The sequence below is a fragment of the Anas acuta genome, chromosome 5 (assembly GCF_963932015.1).
Source record: "Anas acuta chromosome 5, bAnaAcu1.1, whole genome shotgun sequence".
Lineage (NCBI taxonomy): Eukaryota > Metazoa > Chordata > Aves > Anseriformes > Anatidae > Anas > Anas acuta.
The window spans coordinates 7,182,577-7,202,421 of record NC_088983.1 but is presented as its reverse complement, the minus strand read 5'-3'; the positions used below and the strand labels follow the sequence as shown (position 1 = coordinate 7,202,421).

The window sequence follows — 19,845 nt, the reverse complement described above, 5'->3', positions numbered from 1 at the left end:
TGAAGGTTTTGCTTAATATTCTCCATTTTCACAGCAATATTCTCATGGCCTGCAGCTGTGGCAATAATGGCTTTATAGGATATCAGCTCTTTTTCCAACAATATGCCCTTAAAGATATGTTCAGAAAAGCACTTAATGAAACGTTAGATGACAGCAAATACATCTACTTTACAGAAAAAAGGCAGCCATGGTTATTACTATTGTAGGTTTCATAACAGCCTTGTGACATTCGGAATATTTAAATGAAGTGTAAATCATAGTTAAACTTTGGTAAATGACTGTGAATAGCATCCCCAATGGTTATGCAGTCTAAGGTGACTGTAACAAGCTATTGCTTGTCTAGCAAAAAGAAAAATGTTTGTTTTTTTTTTTTTCTTTTTCAGTTTTATGTATGGTGAACTGACAGACAAGAAGACCATTGAAAAAGTCAGACAGACTTTCGACAACTACGAGTCAAATTGCTTTGAAATTCTCCTCTACAAGAAAAACAGTATGTATATATTAGGTTATGATGTTGGGAGTGATAATGCATATTTATTATATATTATAGTATGCTATAAATGTTATATATAGTGTATATACATATTATGTATTATCCCATATTATATATAATGTGTTTTATTATACTATATGTATTAAATGTAATATACATGTATTATTATAACTCTATACTATAAGTATATAGGTGTGTGTGTGTATATATATATATATATATATATATATATATATATATATTTCAGGTTGGAAATTAGGAGAATTTTTTTCCCTGAAAGAGCAGTCAGGCATTGGGACGGGTTGCCCAGGGAGGTGCTGGAGTCATCGTTCCTGGGAGTGATGAAGGAAATGTTGGATGTGGTGCTTAGGGACATGGTTTAGTGGGTGACATTGGTGGTAGGGGGATGGTTGGACCAGATAATTTTGGAGGTTTTTTCCAACCTTAATGATTCTCTATATAAGTATTTAATAGACTAAGATGTTCAGTTTGACATAAGGGTAAATTTTGGAGCAAATTTTGGAGAAGAAAAAGGTATTTTGCTCACCAATGATCAAGAAAATATCTTATGTTTCAGGACAGGTGTACAGATTGCTAAATCTAGTATGTGTTTCCTGGTGTCTCAGGTCACAATCCATCCTTCCAAAAAATAATAATTTTGGGGAGTTGTATTCCTGAAGGGAATCTTGACTGGCTAAAGTGAAAAGAAATTCTGAATGAAATTTCCCCTCAGGAAACATCCCCAAATGTCTGCAGGTGAGAACCCACACCCTGATTTGCGAGTGGTTGCTCCCAGTGGCAGCAATGTGTGCCTGCAGAAAGCACTGGTGAGCGCTGGGGGAGATGCTGAGTATGCCTGACTGCCCCTTTTCACTGCAAATTCACATAAACCCTTCATGACATTGAAGAGAGCAGCCAGGATACCTCAGCTTCTGGAAGAGTACTCATGCACTTATGCTTTATTTCTACTTCCCCTTTCTAGCCTAAATTTTCCCTTATGTGCACTTAAACAATAGGAATTGTCTTCAGATTTCTCCAGTTCTGCCTGCTTCAAAGCATTTTGGTAAACTAAGTAAAAAGAGAAGCAAGAGTGCCTCTGAAGTCCAGCTGTTCCTGCAGGTGCCCATGATAGCCCTTCAAATCATCTCCTTTTGGTCCTTCAGCACATGGATGTTCTCTAATTTCCTGCCTCTCTCCCCTGTTCCTGTTCAGGTCACCTCCCGTCACAGGGGGTAGGCTTCCTGGGACAGACTTTTGTTCTGTATCTTTGCAGGTGGTGGTGCTCAGCACCCCCCAATGTCCATGTGGTTGCAGAAGATCCCAGAGATTCAGGGATTTTCCCTACCCTGGCTTCCCTTTTTAACTGGGCCGGTAGCTCATGCTTGGCATGGGCCAGTACTAAAATAAATTCCTTTCCATTTTATTTAAATATTAAGAAGAGGAAAGCAGGAAATCTTTGTCACTGTTCTGTAACTAGCCAGTTACTTTTTTTTTTTTTTTTTTGCTTTGGGCTGTGGATTGCCTGCTTGAGCTTGATGGTGTTTCAGAGATTTATTGAGCTGCAGTTGCCTTAATAAAATCTTCACCTTTGCCCAGATCTCCAATCCTGTACTTTCTGTAAGATACACAGGATTACAGAAGGACTTCATGGAAAAGTACTCATTTTTCTTTTCAGTCTTGAGCCAATTCCCATCCATAACATGTTGCCAGCTTTCGTCTCCATCACCTGAAGCCCAGCACTACCATCTCTTGCTAACATTGACAGCCTCACCTTTTGGCTCCAGTTCAGCAGCTGCTTTGCCTTGGGTTTGCTTCCATTTGTCATACGCTGGTACTTGTGATAGAAGCTTCTTCAAGAAACTGCATGCTTATCATCCAGGCCGAATATTGGAGCAGATAAGGAAATGAAGAGTGGTGTCTGTTGGTATGAACGTACTTGTGAAACATGTGGAGTTATTCTGTAGAAAGGCTTGTGTTTATCACCCTACATGCTGCTTCTCTCCTGCGTGGAGCTTGCAGTGCTTGCAGAGCAGCCCTCCACCCACATCTTCAAACTGTAGTTCCAGAGGTTGTGGGTATTGTTGTTGTTTTATCACAAATTTTTCTTTTTCAGTCATTCTTTTATGCTTTCAGCAAAGGGAGATCTTGAGATTTTCAGGCTGCTTTCCCATTCTCCTTCCTTTTGGCACAGGGATGGTTTTTAAGAGCTGTTGTTCTCAGGCAGCATCCATGTGGCTGCTGGCTTCACACGCTCCCTTGGCACTCTAACCCAGTTAGCCAATTTCAGGATCAGACCTGCAAGTTCCCTACGAATTTCTGCTGCTTTACTGCATTCCCTCACATACGTCCTCAGCTCTACCCACCCAGCTATTTAGCACCCACATAGACATGCATATATGTGTGGGTAATACTCAGGAAACCTTGCCTGCTTTTGAGCCCCCGTTCAGGTTGCTGTTTCTACAGCACTATCCACCTTGCCTCTCTCTCTCTTTGATTTTTATCAGGGCTGTTGTACAAGTTATTTTGCCTACTCGTGGAGCTTTTCAAAGGGTGCTGATGAGTTGCCAGGTACAAGTGAAAGCACAGGATCACTCTTGAGAGCTGCAGCACTCTTTCTTAGAAGTTATGAAAAGAGCCTTTTATCTTGGGTTAGCAACTGGGAGTTGAGATAATCAAGTGATCAGCATAATGGCTCTGGAATTACCTCTGAAAGCAGTCCCCCGTCTCCCCAACCTCTCCAGTTCACTTTCAGTGAGTTACTGCTTTAATCCCAACAGAGCAGTGCTGAGTTTTGCCATGAGCCCCTGTGGATTTTGACCTTCCCTACAGTAGCCCTGTTCCAAATGGGTTTCGTTGCCCTCTGGGCATCCATCCCTGGCACAACTCCCAGATGTGGTGCGTTAGAGGAGATTTGGAGGGGCCAGCTGTGCCCTGGGATAGCAGTGGGCAAGCAGCTTGTTTCAACGTCTCGGTTGAAAGCCCGGTTTTTAGCTCCTGAGCACCTGCAGGAGCCCTCTGTGGGCAGTGAGGCTTTACCACAAAACCATTCTAACCACTCCGACACGGTAAGCAGTTTGCTGGCTGTTCGTTTGATGAATGGTATTATCTGAATATTATTTTCTATTTAGTTCAAAACCCAGGTATAGATAAATGCACTACAAGTTTGCTCCACTCATTGAGACAACGGGGAGATGGAGGGTATGACCTGAAACACAAAAGGAAACCCTATCTCCATATTTGTCCAGATAGACCATTTTAATTTTATGTCTGAATTAGTTCAGGCCCTCTCAAATAACAGAGCAACATCAAATTTGGAGCATTTTACAGTACAGTCTAGCAGTTTTGGTTTTGATAGCTCCATATTATGTGAAGAAGGATTCAAAGATATCCTCAGTCTATGTTTTTTCTCGCCTGACTACCCTGCAGATATCAGGTTTGTGAGACATGATGGTAAAACCAAGAGCAAGAGGGGAAGAGTCATACGTTTATCTCAGGGTGTTCTATCTCTGGTTACTCTGGTTATCTCTGGTTATCTCTGACTATCAGCTTGTCAGTTTGGTGGCTTTTCTCCGTTTTAATGAATCTGTAAAAAATAAGAATGTGTTGTTTTCTGTTGAGGAGGTAAAATTAAAGGTCCGGGACATGTAGAAATACCTCAACGTGATCCTAAACAATGTGTGTATCATATGATGTATGAAATATTCTGTGTATGGGCTGGGGAAGGGTTGTGCTGCACCACACTCCAGCGTCACCTTTTTCTCTGCTCCAGGAACCCCAGTTTGGTTCTACATGCAAATTGCTCCTATAAGAAATGAGCATGAAAAAGTGGTTTTGTTCCTGTGCACTTTTAAGGATATCACTTTGTTCAAGCAACCAATTGAAGATGATTCAACAAAAGGTAAATATGAAATATACTAATATTTTTTTTGTAAATTATGAATCGTATATTCAAGCTGAGTCCAGCGACAGGGAGATGTTGTGGCTGTGATCTTGCTATCAGGAAATGTTTTGTCAGAATTTTGATGCCACATTTCCAAATTATTGATTAAAAAATACAGAATTTTGAGTGGAATATTCCCTTACAATACTTTGTCCAGAGCAACCAGCCTTTGTTTTCCTTTGTAATATCACTACTTCTTCACTACAGCTGATATTTGCTAAAAATAGCATGGTTTTCAGTCATTATAATACTGTGTTGTATTGGGAGACCTTTCTTCTGCAGGACTGGTGTCTTTTATTTATCAAAACTAATTTCAGCTCCTTTGTGCTGAGGTGTTGGTCTTTACTCCATTTCTCTTTCTTGGAGACGAGATGGGAAAGAACAGCCCAGCTGGGTCTCTTCTTGCTGGTCAGCAGTGATGTCTGCATGGCAGTGGGTGTTCTGCCTGGTATTTCACAGCTGCTGCTGGTGGTGTTTGCTGAAGTGTGCAATGCTCTCATCACCTGATGACCTGTGCTGCACAGGGAGAATTTGTAGGGAAAAGATCTAGCAGCATCCTTGCCTTTGTAGGATATGTTTGGTGTCAGGTTCATATGTATATTGCTCTGGGTAAAATAATGCATGTTTCCACAAAGAAAGGCAGAAGATCCATGTGCATCTTCTCCAGGAAGTTCCCTTCTGGTAATTAATTCCTTGTTCTGTTTTCCGTTCCTGCTTGGAGAAGGCTTGATTTGTCACTGAGAGCAATGTGCCCTCTAAGCCATCTTGTGTAGAGTAAAACCCTGTGTCATTTGAATGCAAACAGGATTTAAACTACTTTCTGATGATATAGATAACACTTATGTGCTTGGATAAATGACAAGTAGATTTATAAAGGCAGATCTCAAATAAAATGAAAGGCCTCTCTTTGGGCTGACACCAAATATGAGATTTTTTTTTGCCTCCAGAGTATTATCTGTAAAGTTGTAAGATCATGATGTAGGAGAACCTTCTCAGCCACCGTAAGCCTCTTTGCCTCTACAATTCAGCTGGTGTCCTGCAAATGTTCCTTTGGATTCCCAGCCTGGGAGATGAGTTCTTTGGGGATGGAGGGATGTGCTGGGGGAGCTGAGCTTGCCCTCAACCCATCTGAGGAGGAGCAGGATCCTCCTGATGTCCATTATAGGAACAATACATGTTCCTATGTGAAAGAGCAACAGCTGCAAAGTGAGTAATGCATGTACTGCTGTCCTGCAGTGAAGGGAACTGTTAGTTACAATGCCAAGTATTAACTGTGAACACCACAAAATATTGTTGTCAGCAGCCGAGAGAGGTTTGACCGCGTGTTTAAGGAGCATTTACTTCTGTCAAAGTCATATTTAAAGCAAAAAAACCCACCACCAAACAAACAAAAAAACAAACCAAACCAAACCAAAAACAACAACAACAACAAACAAACCAAAAAAAACAGCCACATCTCTCTTCAAGGCATATGACTGGAGTCTTAAGAATTTCCTCAGGATGCTTTGATTAGAGCATGGATTAACATTGATCAATACATTCAGCAAGCTCCATAATTACAAATCATTGACCTGATTTTTTCCTTCTTCTTTTGTGTAAATCTGAGTTTGTTTTTTATATTGATAATATAGTAAGGAAAAACAAAACACATAACCAAATATTAGCAGCAATTTACTACAAGGATGGAAGAACAGCACTGTTGCATTATTCTCTGCATCTCAACTGGGTGGATCTGCAGGATCCCACTGCACTGGGATCAGAGCAGTGTTTTGTCAGACGTAGTGCTATGAGACATGCATAATTCATTGTCCTTGCAGATAACATTACAATGTGCTTAGAAGCTGTCAGGCCACTTGCCTCTTGAATTATGAGATTGGTAAACATATATATTAGAATTTAGGAGAGAATTTTTAAACTTTTGTAAAAGGCATTTCAGTAAAATAGTGCTGTTGAGTGTGGGATTTGTCATTGAAAGGGCTATTTATAAAAGAAAAAAAAAAGATTTTTTTCTTCAGAAATTCTGCCAGGCCCATACAATACATAATACATAAGTAACTATGGTGTAGATGAGTTACTGTGTATTACTTATGGGAGCAGTAAATTTGAGATAAAAAATTCAGCAGAAATAAAATATTGATGCCATTATGCAATAATCTCTCCATACTGATGTATTCTGCACTGTTTGAAAGTACGCAGCTTTGTTGTGAAGCTGCTGTATATCATGCTCCTACGAGGTACGAGGGTTTGGTATTTAAATCATAACGATGGGTGTAGTGATGCTGCAGGATGTCTGTGTGTCCTGGCTTCTGTAATGAAATGGTTGTGTTTGCTGGACCCACTTGAGGTGGCTGCAAAGGTGTTGGCATCTTGTGCCGGCTTTGCACAGAGGACTCAGATCTGCTCAAAAGTGTTGGGGAGCTTGTCACGTGTGTGAAAAGAGGGCATTAAAAATAAATAAATAAATAATATTTATATTATATATATTATATAATATTTATAATAAATATATATATATATCCTACTGCAAAGCACATTGCAAGGGAGGAGTGGGATTTTTGCCCAACACAGGCTCAGAAACATGCTTGCTGGGAGGCTCAGTACCAAAAATCTAGTTGGCATCACGGGGACTGGCCCCGTGGGAGCGAGGGGAGCTAGAGAGGGCTGGGGCTCTGTGACAGATGGTGGATGTGTTTGCTTACCTGTGTGCTCACCGTCAGCTGCGTTAATGCTGTCAGAAAGCAGGCGGAGGGGGCTTTGCTATCAGGAGGGAGCAAAAGCGGTGAAAAATTTTCCCAGGTCACCCAGGAGGCTGTGTTTTTGTTTTAGTCCAGAAGGCTGTTGGAGCTTACAAAGAAAGAACGGATAAAAGGGATATTTATCCTCCTCAGATAAAATACACTGTCAGAGATCATACAAAAACCTTGTGTTCAGGGAGGGGATAGGCAGGGTGACACTGAAGATCTGACAGACATGTTTTCTTGTTACCTGTGCTGGTATCTGTTATTGTTGAGTGATGTGCAGGAAACCTATGATGTATTGCTGTAAAAGACAGAGAATTTTATTTGTTATTCTGTTAATCCCATTGATATAGAGCTGTTAAGTGCCATGGATTCCTCCTGACTCTTCTCCCCACCCTGCCAACAGTGTGCATACAGCTCTGGAGAGGTACAAGAAGTGCAAACAAGACTCAAATACCCAAGCAATGTGCTAGCTTGGTTGTAACAAGCAGTTACAGTGACCAAGAAGTGCTCTTAACTGGAAAAGTACTTTAAAGTGTCTCATCATGCAAGTCTGCAAAACTAGCGTCTTGGGTAGAAGCAGTGAAAGCCATGATAATGGAAGGAGACATTGGCCACGTGCTTGGTGTGTGCCTCGATGGAGATGCCACCGACAGTTGTGCAGGTGCAGAGGGAAGGGAGAACATCCCTCTGCTGATTTGCTTTATGGTTTCTAGCAGCCTGGTGTGGAAGGAGAAATTGAGAGCCAGTGGTGGAGCAGGAGGTGTTGCAGGAGCTGCTGGCTGCACCTGGTGGTCACTGGGACAAAGCCTTATTTTCCACTGAAGGAGCTGTGCTGTGTTTTATCCGGTCTTTCTTTCCTTTTCCTGTTTCTATTTGGTAACACAAACACTTGTCTGACCTGGATTTGGTACCAGGTCGTACCTGTGGTGGTGGAGGGCCAGCTCTCCAGGTGTCCTGCCTGAATGCCTTACACAGCAGGCTGTTACAAGCACATGAAGGTATTTTCTTCTAGAGAATAAAGCCCAAAGAATCTTCTCTTTTATGTTTGCACCATTGTAGGGTCACAGTTGGATGCTTTTATCAGCTCGCTGTGCTTTTATTCTGTCTCAAAGCATCTGGAGGCATTCAGTCCCTCCAAAGACACACAGTGGTAATAATCTTATGTTTATTTGTCAGAAAAGAAATGAAGCCGCTTTTCTGGGCCCTAACTATTAGGAGGGCAAACTGGGCCACTTAAAATTTTAACACCATTTGAAGCCAAGAGTGCTGTAGATTATACTAAACTGCAAGCTTAAGGATGGAAAAAAGACTGGCATTTTTGGGATAATAGTGAAACAGAACCCAGTTATACAATGGTTTTATTTCCTTTGTTATCACCAGTGAAGAAAAAATCTGGCCTCCAGGTAAACTTGAAAGTTTATTTGCCTGGGATTCTCACTGGTTGTCTGGAGTCTCTTTGGGATGAAATACCAGACTTTTCTGCAGCTGGAAGTGGTTGGGAAGTTCCTGTGAATACTGGTGGCAGACTGGATTAGGATGCAACGATGTGCTATTGAGGTTTCTACAACTCAGGACAGTGTGCTGTTAACAGATGGGACCAGGAGACAGCACAGCAGTATCCTAAAGGTTTTTCTTCACTTGGTACAGCCAGACTTTGATAATCAAGACTGTCTGGGACAATGCTGTACTGCTTCCAGTGATATAACTCTTTATGGTTATATAACTCTATATAATGATACAACTCTATCTTGGAGTGTGACAGGGCTATAAAAAGTGTGGTAGTTGCAGAAATACGCACTTATGCTTGCTAATCCTTGCTAAGCCTATAATTCTGATCCTTTTTATCTTTAATAAGTGCAAGTTATTAAGCATATATAACTAGTTGCACATGGGAACTTTTTTCCTTGAGGGGGTATCAATCCTGGTGATAATAGAAGAAGTGGGTGGAGGGATTAGAGCATGAAAATGAGGTTTCTACCTTTAGCTGAAGCACAGTGTACCCTGTTGAATACATTGCCTTGACAGTAATCCGTAACAGTAATTTAATAGGTCACAATTTGGATATCCTTCCCATGTTTTCATTGCACTTCCCCATGGCTGTAATAACAAGGGGTTTGGTGCTACAGAGACATGGTTGCAGCTTTGTTCTGGTGCTGCTTCCCATTGCTCTGATCAAGAGCAGGCTTGTGGTGGGAAGAGTAGATAACTCAGGGGAGTGGTGCTATGATACAGTCTCTTGGTGTTTGAAACCATCCATTTCAGAAGGACACAGCCTGCTAGTAAGCAGGAAGACCTCCTGAGGTGTCCTTGTTCCTGTTTGTGTGGGACAGGCATCCCCATTATTGCCTTTGGTGACATGTCAGTGGCAATCTTAGCAGACAGTGCAAAAGTTGAGAAGTCACAGATTTTTAGAGTTTAACAATTTTGCATTCACTCCTACTTGTGATGCACTCAGGATTTACTTCTGCCCCCTGTTCTTGCATGCCACTGTCAGAGACCTGCTGTGATGAAGAACAGCAGATTTCCACATCCAGTACTGCTTAGTTTTCTTCCCAGAAATCAAGTACTTTTCTGAATCTGGTATTGCCTTTTGAGGCCTGTGTGCTCCATCAGCAACCCAGAAAACATATGAAGTGTCTGTAAATTTCTAGAGTTTAATGTGCAATAAAAAAATAATCCACTAAAATCAAATCTAACCTTCTGAGAGATTGAATTAAACTGGAATGTGATCTTTAAAGCAGTAACTGTTTGTAGATGGATACACTTTTTATGTAGAAAACTGAACACTCATAAGCTGTATATAAAATAATAACGATAAATACAGTAAAGTTAGGGAGTTTAACTCTAGTCTGTATATCACAGGCCATTACTTTTCTCTAAGCTACTCCTCTGTTGAACCCACAAACTTGTATTTAACTAAACCAATCTGTCAAGACCAACAGCCAGTACTTATTTAGAAGTTTGAACAGAGACTGAGAATCTTCCATATCCCTTCATATTCTTCTCAATTTTTCATTACACTTTATGGCTTTAAAGAAAGTATCAGATTTAAATTAACCTGGCTTCAGCTTCTTGAACTGGCATCTTCTTACACATTTTTTCCACTGTACTAAAAAAAAAAAGTCCTGTTAAGGCACTTACGGATGTAATCAAACCATCACTCAACCTCCTTTTGATAAAGTAAATGAGCTGAGCTCGTTAAAGCTCTGTCTAGCCTGAATGTGGCTGTCTGGTGATGGCAGATACCAACATTTCAGCTGCACTTTAATCCATCTCATTAGCAGCAGTAGGGATGAATCCATGGTGGCATGGATTTCAGCCCACTGGGTCCCAAATACACATTTCTACAACTGGTATTGTAGCTAGGTGGGTTCAGAGCTTATTTGTCAATGCTGTCTGTTGCTTAGCTTCTCCAAGCCTACCTCTGACTATTGAATATCTCAGGAGTAGGTGACTTTTTGCCAGAGCAAACCACATGTTGGATTGCTCATCTAAGACTTATAGATCCTTCTCGGAACTGCTCTTGCTTGGAAATTTTCCCCCTCCCATGATGTAGATATGGTTTGCATTGCTTTCACTTACATATCTAATTTTCATAGAAAACATTTTATTGGCACATGCCCAGTTATCAAATCAAGCACATCGTCCTGTGTGACTCCCCTCACTACTTTTTTAACATACCTCTAATCTTTCTGCCCACTGGGGTCTGAAAGTCTCTCAGTAATATTTTTTTGTTACTTTCCACTACTCTCAACTTGCTTGATACCTCACAGGTACCATCTCCTTCATCCATTTAAACCATAATTTACTGAACTGCATAGCCTTAGCATTTTGTTAAGAGTATTGTGCAGTGTCAATTCAGCAATGATTACCACACAAGAGGATTTGGGAAACCTGTCATGTTCAGGTGATTCAGATGCAGCCCTAGGATGAGGATGAGGTGGTGCTGTACGATGGGAGCTGTGGCCGTGTGGATCTGGGAGCTGTTGGGAGGAAGCTCCTTGGCTGCAGGAGGGATCAACTCCTGAGGCCATCATCAAGCCAATGGTCCGTGTTGCAGCCCAGTCCAGCCTGAAGCAGGGGAGCACTGGTACGTGGAGCTGGTCTGGCTCATGCCTCTCCATTATACATTGTCCGTGAGCTGTGGCTCTGGCTGGCTGTTGCATTTGGCCTGCAGCTTGTTCTGCTAAGGAGTTTGGCCATCTTTCTGGACAAAATTTATACTCTTATCAGATAATGAAATATACATTACGGGGCATTTTACATCATTCCATATTGACAGCCATTCATTATGTTCCTTCCATTTTCTTCTTTATTAAACGTTTTTAAAGTTGGTTTGGCTTTTTTGTCATTTTGCCTGGCACTGAGATCAAGCTAAGCAACCTGTAGCACCGGGATCATCCTCTCTATCCTTTCTTCTTATGGGTGCAGAAAGCCTTTTGGTCATACTCTGGAAGTTCTCTAACAACTTCATCATTATTGTAATAAATCTAGCCATTGAAGGATTTTTTCCCATATGTATTGAGCTTTCAATGTCCATTTCGTAAGCCATAATTTCTCATGCACGTACTTAATTGTTCCCTCTTTCTCCCTATCACTGTGTGTATTACTGTATGTTGCCTTTCCATTTCTAGCCGCTGCCTTCCTTTTGACCCTGAGCCTTTGTCTGGTGTAGTCCTTTTCCTTGACCATTGAATGGTGTCATTTTGCTATCTGATGAACTCCTAAAAGCCAGATAACTGACATTTACAGTATTCAGACTTTTTTTCCTAAAATTACATTTGTTTTTATGTAGTTATGGGAAATAAGTCCCTGGTGGCCCTATGTGTATATGTAAAAAGTTTAGTTTTAGTTGCAGAAACATGAAATTTAAGTAGTTGTGCACTGTGAATTTATAGCTATGTCAGAATTAAATTTAAAAATACATTGTGTACTAAATGTAGCTTAGTGGTTTATAAATCTTACCAATTCTCCTCCGTAGATCTCAAAATGGCTTGCAAAGTAGGTCATTAGCATTATCTCAATTTTATGGAGAGGAAACAAGCTCAGAAAGCTGAAGTGATATGCACAAGATTACCTGGTGGCAATTCATCCATTTTGAGCTCCCCAGTAGTTGCGGTGGGTGGATGCTAACCGGGAGTGCAAAATTGAGCGAGAACAGAGGTCAGGTGTGAAAATTATCCCAAGAGTGCAGTGAAATGGCAGACAATGGAAGGCGCAGAATTTCAAGTAGGGAAATTTATCCTAGTATTTTGAATTACATTTGCATGGGTAGTGTGGTTCTTCAGTTCATGAATAGTTTTACTGTATCATGGGAGTGATTTAGGTTTGTTTCACTATTATGCTATTTATTCAGGAATCCCATTTATCCCTCTGTCTCTAGCAAAGCAACAGCAGGATGATTAAGTTTTCTGAAGAGAGAATGAGCTCTCCCAGCCACATTTTACCTTCAATAAGGAGCAGACATACAGCCATTGCTGTGATCTTACAGTCTGAATGTCTATAAATAGTTGGGATTTGTAGATGCTAACTATTGATGTACAAGGACGATCAATATTATCAATTGACATCCAGATTGCCTAACAGCAATGCTCGCTCTTTGCTTTGTGGGTAAGGCATAGCGTATGTATTATTTAAACATTCTTTGTTAACTGTTTCATGCTCCACAGCAAGAGAAGAATGACCTTTCCATGGTCTGGAGGTGTTACATACACTCCTGCAGGCAGAAATCTACATGAGTGTTACACTTTTTTTTTTTTTTAAACGCAGAATATCATTGTTAACGCAGGTGTTTTCACTGAAGTCTAAAATATTGAGTATTTTCCTGAAACACTGATTTAAAAGCCTTCATTATTTCTGTTCCTTTTAAGATCAGACAAACCTTGACAAAAAGGTTAATTGCAACCCAGTATAGCTACGCTAATGTTTTATTAGGGGAAAATAGTCATGTCTAGATTTTTCAGAGCAAGTGCACAATAGACAACGTTAACATATTCCCTTGAAATTTTTAGTTTTAATAATCTCCAATGTACAAATTTAGTTTTAAAATAACATAATGCAATTTATGAACTAGAGATTATATATTTTTTCCGTGCATCTGAGATGGGTGGCTGAACCAATATTTGGACCTGTACACAAATCCAGTCACATATTGCAAATTGTTGACTTGTAATTAAACTAGGAGGAGAATTGGAAGGGCTTTCTCACTTGCAGATACTTATATTTGTAAATACTTGCTGTCATCTTTGAAGGCAGTGGGTAAGCCTATTGGTTGCTGAGATCTGAGCAGAATCACGGCATGGTTGAGGTTGGAAGGGATCTCCAGAGATCACCCAGTCCAACCCCCATGCTTGAGCAGGGTCACCTAGAGCATGCTACACAGGATGGCATCCAGGTGGGTTTTGAATATATCCAAAGAAGGAGACTCCACAAACTCGCTGGTGGTTTAACCACTAGTGGGGCAGGAGAGACAAATCCATCTTTGCTCCTTAGCTCTCTCCTGCAAGGGGATCCCACCCTGGTGGAGGGACCTGTCTGAGCTTTGTCCAGCCCCTTGATAGGAGTGTCCATGTGTGACGGGAACCAGGAGCTATTCCTTGGGGTGTGCTGGCAGGCAAGTGGCTCACAGTTTGCGGCAGGATGTAGGCAATTCTCTGCCTGCTTTGTGGCCTTGGGAGGAATCAGGGATTTAAAGGTTTGGTCTCCGGATAGCCATTAGGAAATGGTGATTGTATCCCATCACTTCTGAAGAAATGTCTAAAAGGAAGGCTGGTGCTTCTCTCAGGAGGCATGTTGTTTGAAAGGAGAATGGGAAGCCTCCCTTATTGTGCTCTCTTTGGACAGCTTTTATCCCGGTCCTTTTTTTTGCTTTGCTATATGTTGCAACAGCATCTTCAACCTGGATGATGTTTCTTCTGTCTCAGAGAAGGCAGCAGAAAAGAGGAGCAGGTGTTGCAGATGGAGGAGAATATTTGTATACTGGATGCATCTGTGTGGTCTGCTAATGGGAAGAAGATTGGTGACCAAAAGGGCAGGAATAGAGGTCCCTACGGCAGTGCAAGGGTGCAGTTCACAGAATGTCCCTGAATGCAGATTAAGCAGTGAGTATAGATGTGTAGTAGAGCAGCTGCCACGGAGCTGTTCCCATCCCAGCTGTCCAAAATAATAATTAAAAAAAAAAAAAAAAGTTTGATTCAGGATCTCAGGAAGAAAGATGTGTAAGCATAATACTACTCTTGTTGGAGTAGTAGCTGATGGAATGGCACATGCTATAATAAGTAAGAAGTTTCAGTTAAGATAGTTTGGAGTTTCCAACTCTGGAAGAGCCATGGGCTCAAGTTCTAAGGTGGTAACCTTCCATTACCTCTCTCCAAGGTATCATCCTTGCTTACGGGGTTATTAACAAGAAGGCCTGAAATACTGTTTCCCACTTAGTCTCTACATCAGTTCTGAAGTAGTGTATGCATCTATGGACATGAGTGGCCAAGTGAGCATCCTGGACCTGTCTGGAAAGCTTTTCACCCTCCAAGGCCAGGAGGTGCTTGGGTTCTCTGCCTTGCTTGACTATTGCCTACCCCCTCGTGTGGTCCTGCTCTCCCTCAAGCATCCTGGCACAGTATTAGCAGTGTCAGTTTCTGTCATAGTAGCTAAGGTTAAAAAGAAATACCAATTAAAAAAATGTTCTTTTTTTTTTCCTTCTGAGAAACCTTTGGCTCAGCCGTTATCTGAGGGACAACAACAAACCATCCCTGCTGTATTTAGCTCCACACTCAGAGGACTGTCAAATTAGCGGTCCTAATTAGAGCAAAAGACATGGAGAATATTTTGCTGATGTAAAGCATTGAATTGTGACTAAAACCAGGGAGGAGGAAAGAAAGTTACATGCTTGGAAGAGCAACACTACAGCAGTGCAAAGGCAGAGACTAGTTTAGTTCTTGTTTATCAGCATGCTTGTCTTGCTCATGTCCTGTTTTAATAACTGTATAGAATTGTTAAACCTGAATCTTTGCATTCTTGAGAATGCAAGAATTTCAATGTTAGTAACGGGTAGGACTGGTGAAATTATTTTGGTAGGTTTCCATTTAAGAACTGACCTTTGTTTTGAATCATAGGAATGAATGGAGATCATGAGGTTTCTTAAAAGCAGGAATAAAAGTTCTGTTTTTGTCAATTAATCAAAGAGAATCAGGGGAAACAATCATTTTTTGTATACATTATTCCAGCATTTACCATCTTGGTAGTTCACATCTTCCTCTGAAATACCCAGTTTGGCTTCTTTGAAAGCAGCTGCTGGTGGGATCTGGTGCCATGTTGCCTTTGTTCCTGAGAATTTGAGAGTGACAGTGCAAGTTGAGGGTACTATTTTTCAAGTGGAACCACAGAAGAAAGACACAGTGCAGATGAGCTGAAGAGAGCATCAGAAGTGTTGCTTTTTGTTGCGAGTAGGTTTTCTTCCATCTTGCACCTGCTGTTTGTGCCATTCCTTTACTCCTTCCAGACTGAAAATACCTGTGAGGACAGGAGGTCACTATTACACATGATAGAATTATCAGTCATTTTAAGAATTTATAGAGAAAAAGAAAGGAAGGAATCATTTGAAGAAACATTGACAGCATTAGGCAGTAGTGCAAATTTTGCCTAGTCTATTTAAACATACAAATCGGTTTTAAATATAATTCTGATTTTAGCAAGTCTATAACAAGGTCAAGGAATGCAGAAATGTACCCTCTACGAATTATTTCAGACACAAGGCAGCCTGTATACATTTTCACCTTCCCACTCATACCCTAGCATCTTGCTGTTGCTTTGTTTATCTGTTGGGTTGTAAATAGGAAACAAAAGAACTTGGTACTTTTTCACACTATTGCAGATGAATTGGTTAGATAGGGTAGAATAATGATGGACTTTGTGCTGAAGGACAAAGGCCCTTTTTTTTTTAACGGAAAAAAAAAAGTAATGTTAATGTATTATGCACTTACAATTTCCAGTATCACGGCCTTCATGGGACAGAAAGAAATGTAAAAATGTGAAGCCTCTAAATGAGGCTGCAAGGGTTTTTGTGAAAGGTGTGAGCTAGTTCAATGCAAAGCTTTGCTCTTGGTGGAGCAAGGACACAATGAAATAGTTTGTGCCCTTAAAAGAACAGGTCAGGCCGAATAACCGGAGTGATAAACCTGAATGCTAAATTATGTGGCTCTCTTCTTTCGTGTGATCTCACCAAGGTGGAAAAGAAGTATTTGAAAAAGTCACAGTTCACCCTTACTTTTTATTTTTACAGCAGACGGGTCACTGTTGTGTGCTGCCCGCCTTACATTGCTTCTTCAACATGTTGTGTCTTCAACATCTGTCGCAACTTTCCCTGGATTTCTATGCTTGTGGTAAATGTCAGAAAGGTATTCTTACCTAAGATGATGACAAGGGCTTTCTTACTATTTTTGCTAATATAACAGGAGAAGCATTTTAAACATCCATGTTTTTATGAATGAAATCTCTAAGCCTTTAAAGTGCCATGGGAAAGGGAAGCAAGACAGTAAGAAGGATCATCTCCTATCATTGCCAGCCCCAGACTCTTCTAATCCTCATCTAATCACTGCATTGATCAATACCCTAACCTCAGAAAATAAAGTAAACCTCATTAGCTGTCTGCCATCAGGAAGGTCAGAAGAGTGAATTTGATGTGACAAAGAAGGGTGTTTGGGACTGACTCCAACATCTTGGCTGTGGTGGTTTTGGCTTTGCTGAGTGCCTTTCCATCCTTCTCATATCAGCTGTGTGGTGCAGAGTGACAAACAGAAGCTCAGAGACTGGCCTTAATCACCCCCACGGACCCCAGAGAAGCCTCTTTCTAGGGGAAGAGGATGCTGTGTGTTGAGGCACCTGCCCAGGGTTTGGAGGTGGATGAGTGCTTTCTGGAGGAGAGTTTCTCTTTTTTTTTCTGGGTACTCTTTTTTTCAGGATGCTGAAAGCGTTTGGAACTTCACCCTTATGTGGCTTTATAGATAACTAGGAAAAAATGTCTAGAAGTTAATAGTTCCTACTTGGATCACTGTAGTCTCTTGATATCATTTAATACAGAAAGTGCATATTCCTAATTGAATATTCCTGTAAGCTTGAGATGGATGAGACAAAGCTGAAGTTCCCATTTAAGGTTTAGATTTGAAAAGTTAATAAAAACGCTTCTATATTTTATCTTTTTGCAGTGCATTTTTATGTGTATTTTTGAGGTCATACATAAATAACCAGGCACACGTGGTTTGTGCTGTGCTGGTAGTGTATTGGGATATTGAGATCCGTTCTGATTGCTAAATGATGAACAATGGATTTACATTTGGGTGAATGTGATATATAAGTGGTGTATTGCCAGGTCAAGCGGTAAGTGATTTTTTTTTTCTTGAAGTTTTATTGCCTGGACTGGTCTTTGCTCTTTGTTTTATCTGCCTCAGGGCTTCCTTTAGCTTTTCAAGTCCCCAACTCCTATCAGATAACGTGTATTTAAAAATAAACCGAGCTAACGTAGAAATGTTGCGTTTCCTTTCTCAGATGTGACATTCATTCTATTTTTTCACCTTTTCAGTGTTCAAGTTAGGTAAAAATATAACCTGCACCTGAACACATTTCCTGTCCATGACTCGTTTGATATTTTACGCACACCTCTATAGTAAAACAGCAGTCTATACCTGGCTGAACTGAACATTGAGCAGGTGGGATTGCGGGCAGTGCCACGATAAAACAAAGTTATGTTACAACAAGAATTAAAGACGTGAAGTCAAATCTACTTCAGTGCTCAAGTGGAGGTGTTTCTTTCCTGCAAACATTTGAATTTTTAATTCTCTTCCTTTGCGGTGCTACCCCAGTGAATACCCTCACTGCTTCTTTTTTTTCTTTGCTACCTCTGCTCTACCTCATCCCATGACGCAGCCGTACCAGCTGTCACCTATGGGCATTGTTCCAAAAGCAGTGGCTTAATGTCACGTTCCCAGCTCTGCACTGCTGTCACCATCAAAATCCCGACTGCTCCTTTCTGAATGCAGCAAAGAAGCATTCCCCAGGGCTGGCCAAGAGTGTGGGTCTCAATCTACCATGTGGGCAGCTGTCGGTCATTAGTTTAACAGCTAAATGTATTGCTTAATGCCATTTAAAATCCAGTGCTTAATCTGTCTGTAAAGTCTTCCAATTATTTTAGTTTGAAACATGGTTGTCGATGTGTTTTGCTGATTTTTCTTTTTTTATTTTTATTTTTTAGTTTCTATTTCCCTGAATTGTGGTTAGAGCAAGGAGCAGTAAAAACTTAAGGATCTGACTTTCGGGCCTGCTCCAGCAGTGCTGAATCAGCCAGAGCCTTTCTGTAGCTGGCCAGGATTTCACTTCAGGAGGGTTTGTAGACACGGGAAGCCTTTGTGTTAACTTCAGCGGTTCAGAATTACTTTTTAGCATCAGAGTATCTCCCCAGGAGGCTGAAAGCGCAATGTGATCCTCTAACACAATGTCTCCCAAAGCCAGAAGAAAGGACAAGCCAGAGCATTTTGATGTTACTCCGATTTGCTGCTGGTTGCCTTAAAGCAGTGGTATTTTTCCTCTATTGCAACACCTTTGAGCCTGGAGCCAGAACTTGTTCTGTGCAGTAATTTGGAGAAGCGACTCAAGCCTGAGACTTAATACCAGTGAACACGAAAGAGATATACTGGCGGTGAATGGGCCGTAAGTGCTTCTGATGCGGTTTCCTCCTTCCCTACAGGTTGGACGAAGTTTGCGCGGCTGACGCGGGCCCTGACGAACAGCCGGAGCGTCCTGCAGCAGCTGACGCCGATGAACAAAGCCGAGGTGGTGCACAAGCACTCCCGCCTGGCCGAGGTAAGTGGGACAGCCACCAGCCCTTGGTAAGGCACAAATAGATATGGGGGGGACACACACACCAACCTTCACATCAATAAATATTATTTTTAGGGTGACATGTTGCCTATTCTCTGACTTTTTCAACCTCTCCTTAGCTCTTTCTTAATAAGCACTGTGTGCCAAAAACATGTTTCCAGGACAGGCCATGCTCTTTCAGTCATGGAAACAGTCACATGGCCCCATTTCTGCATGCAAGTCTCAGTTTTGTCATTGCTGCTTAACTTGGGGTGCCTGGTTTGCTCCTCTACCTGCTATCTCATAGAGACCTGGAACCAGGCTCGATGTTCTGAGCCCTGTGGATGGTTGCTGAGATCATGGATGGGTTTTTTGAGAAGCCAGGTGCTCTTCTTTAGAAGTGTCCCTGCCTGGGTCCCTGGGGCTGTACAGGCACAATGACTACACAAAGACCTTAACCTCCACTTCCTTGCAAAAGTCATTCCTGAAGTGTTTTGCTCATCATTTTCTTCTTCAGAACTGATGGAATAAACTCTTTGGCAGGTTGCAAACATCTCCTTAACAGTGCAGATGGTGCAACAAGTGAATGCCTTCAGGTTAACTGATGAAACAGAGGTACTGCTTTCATCTTCATGTCCATGGGTAATGAATAATATATGGGTCAAAAGTATATGGTCAGTATACACAGGCTCCTAGAAACGACAACCCTAGCTACCTTGTGCCAGAGAGCTTGTCCTGAGTCTGATGCTGAGAACTGGCAGCAGTTTTAAATGTTTTTGTTGTTGTTTTGTTTCCTTTCTTGTTTTAGTGGCAATCTATAATAT

The 19,845-nt window shown here is 41.2% G+C and overlaps 1 protein-coding gene across 1 annotated transcript in view; it reads left to right on the top strand.

Moving 5' to 3' along the window:
- Positions 1-19,845, top strand: part of KCNH5 (potassium voltage-gated channel subfamily H member 5) — a 152,701-nt gene that overhangs the window by 17,680 nt on the left and 115,176 nt on the right. The window contains exons 3-5 of the mRNA XM_068682495.1: positions 384-490; positions 4,263-4,391; positions 18,909-19,024. Of these exons, the coding sequence (XP_068538596.1) occupies positions 384-490; positions 4,263-4,391; positions 18,909-19,024 (352 nt within the window). The remainder of the gene's footprint in view (positions 1-383; positions 491-4,262; positions 4,392-18,908; positions 19,025-19,845) is intronic.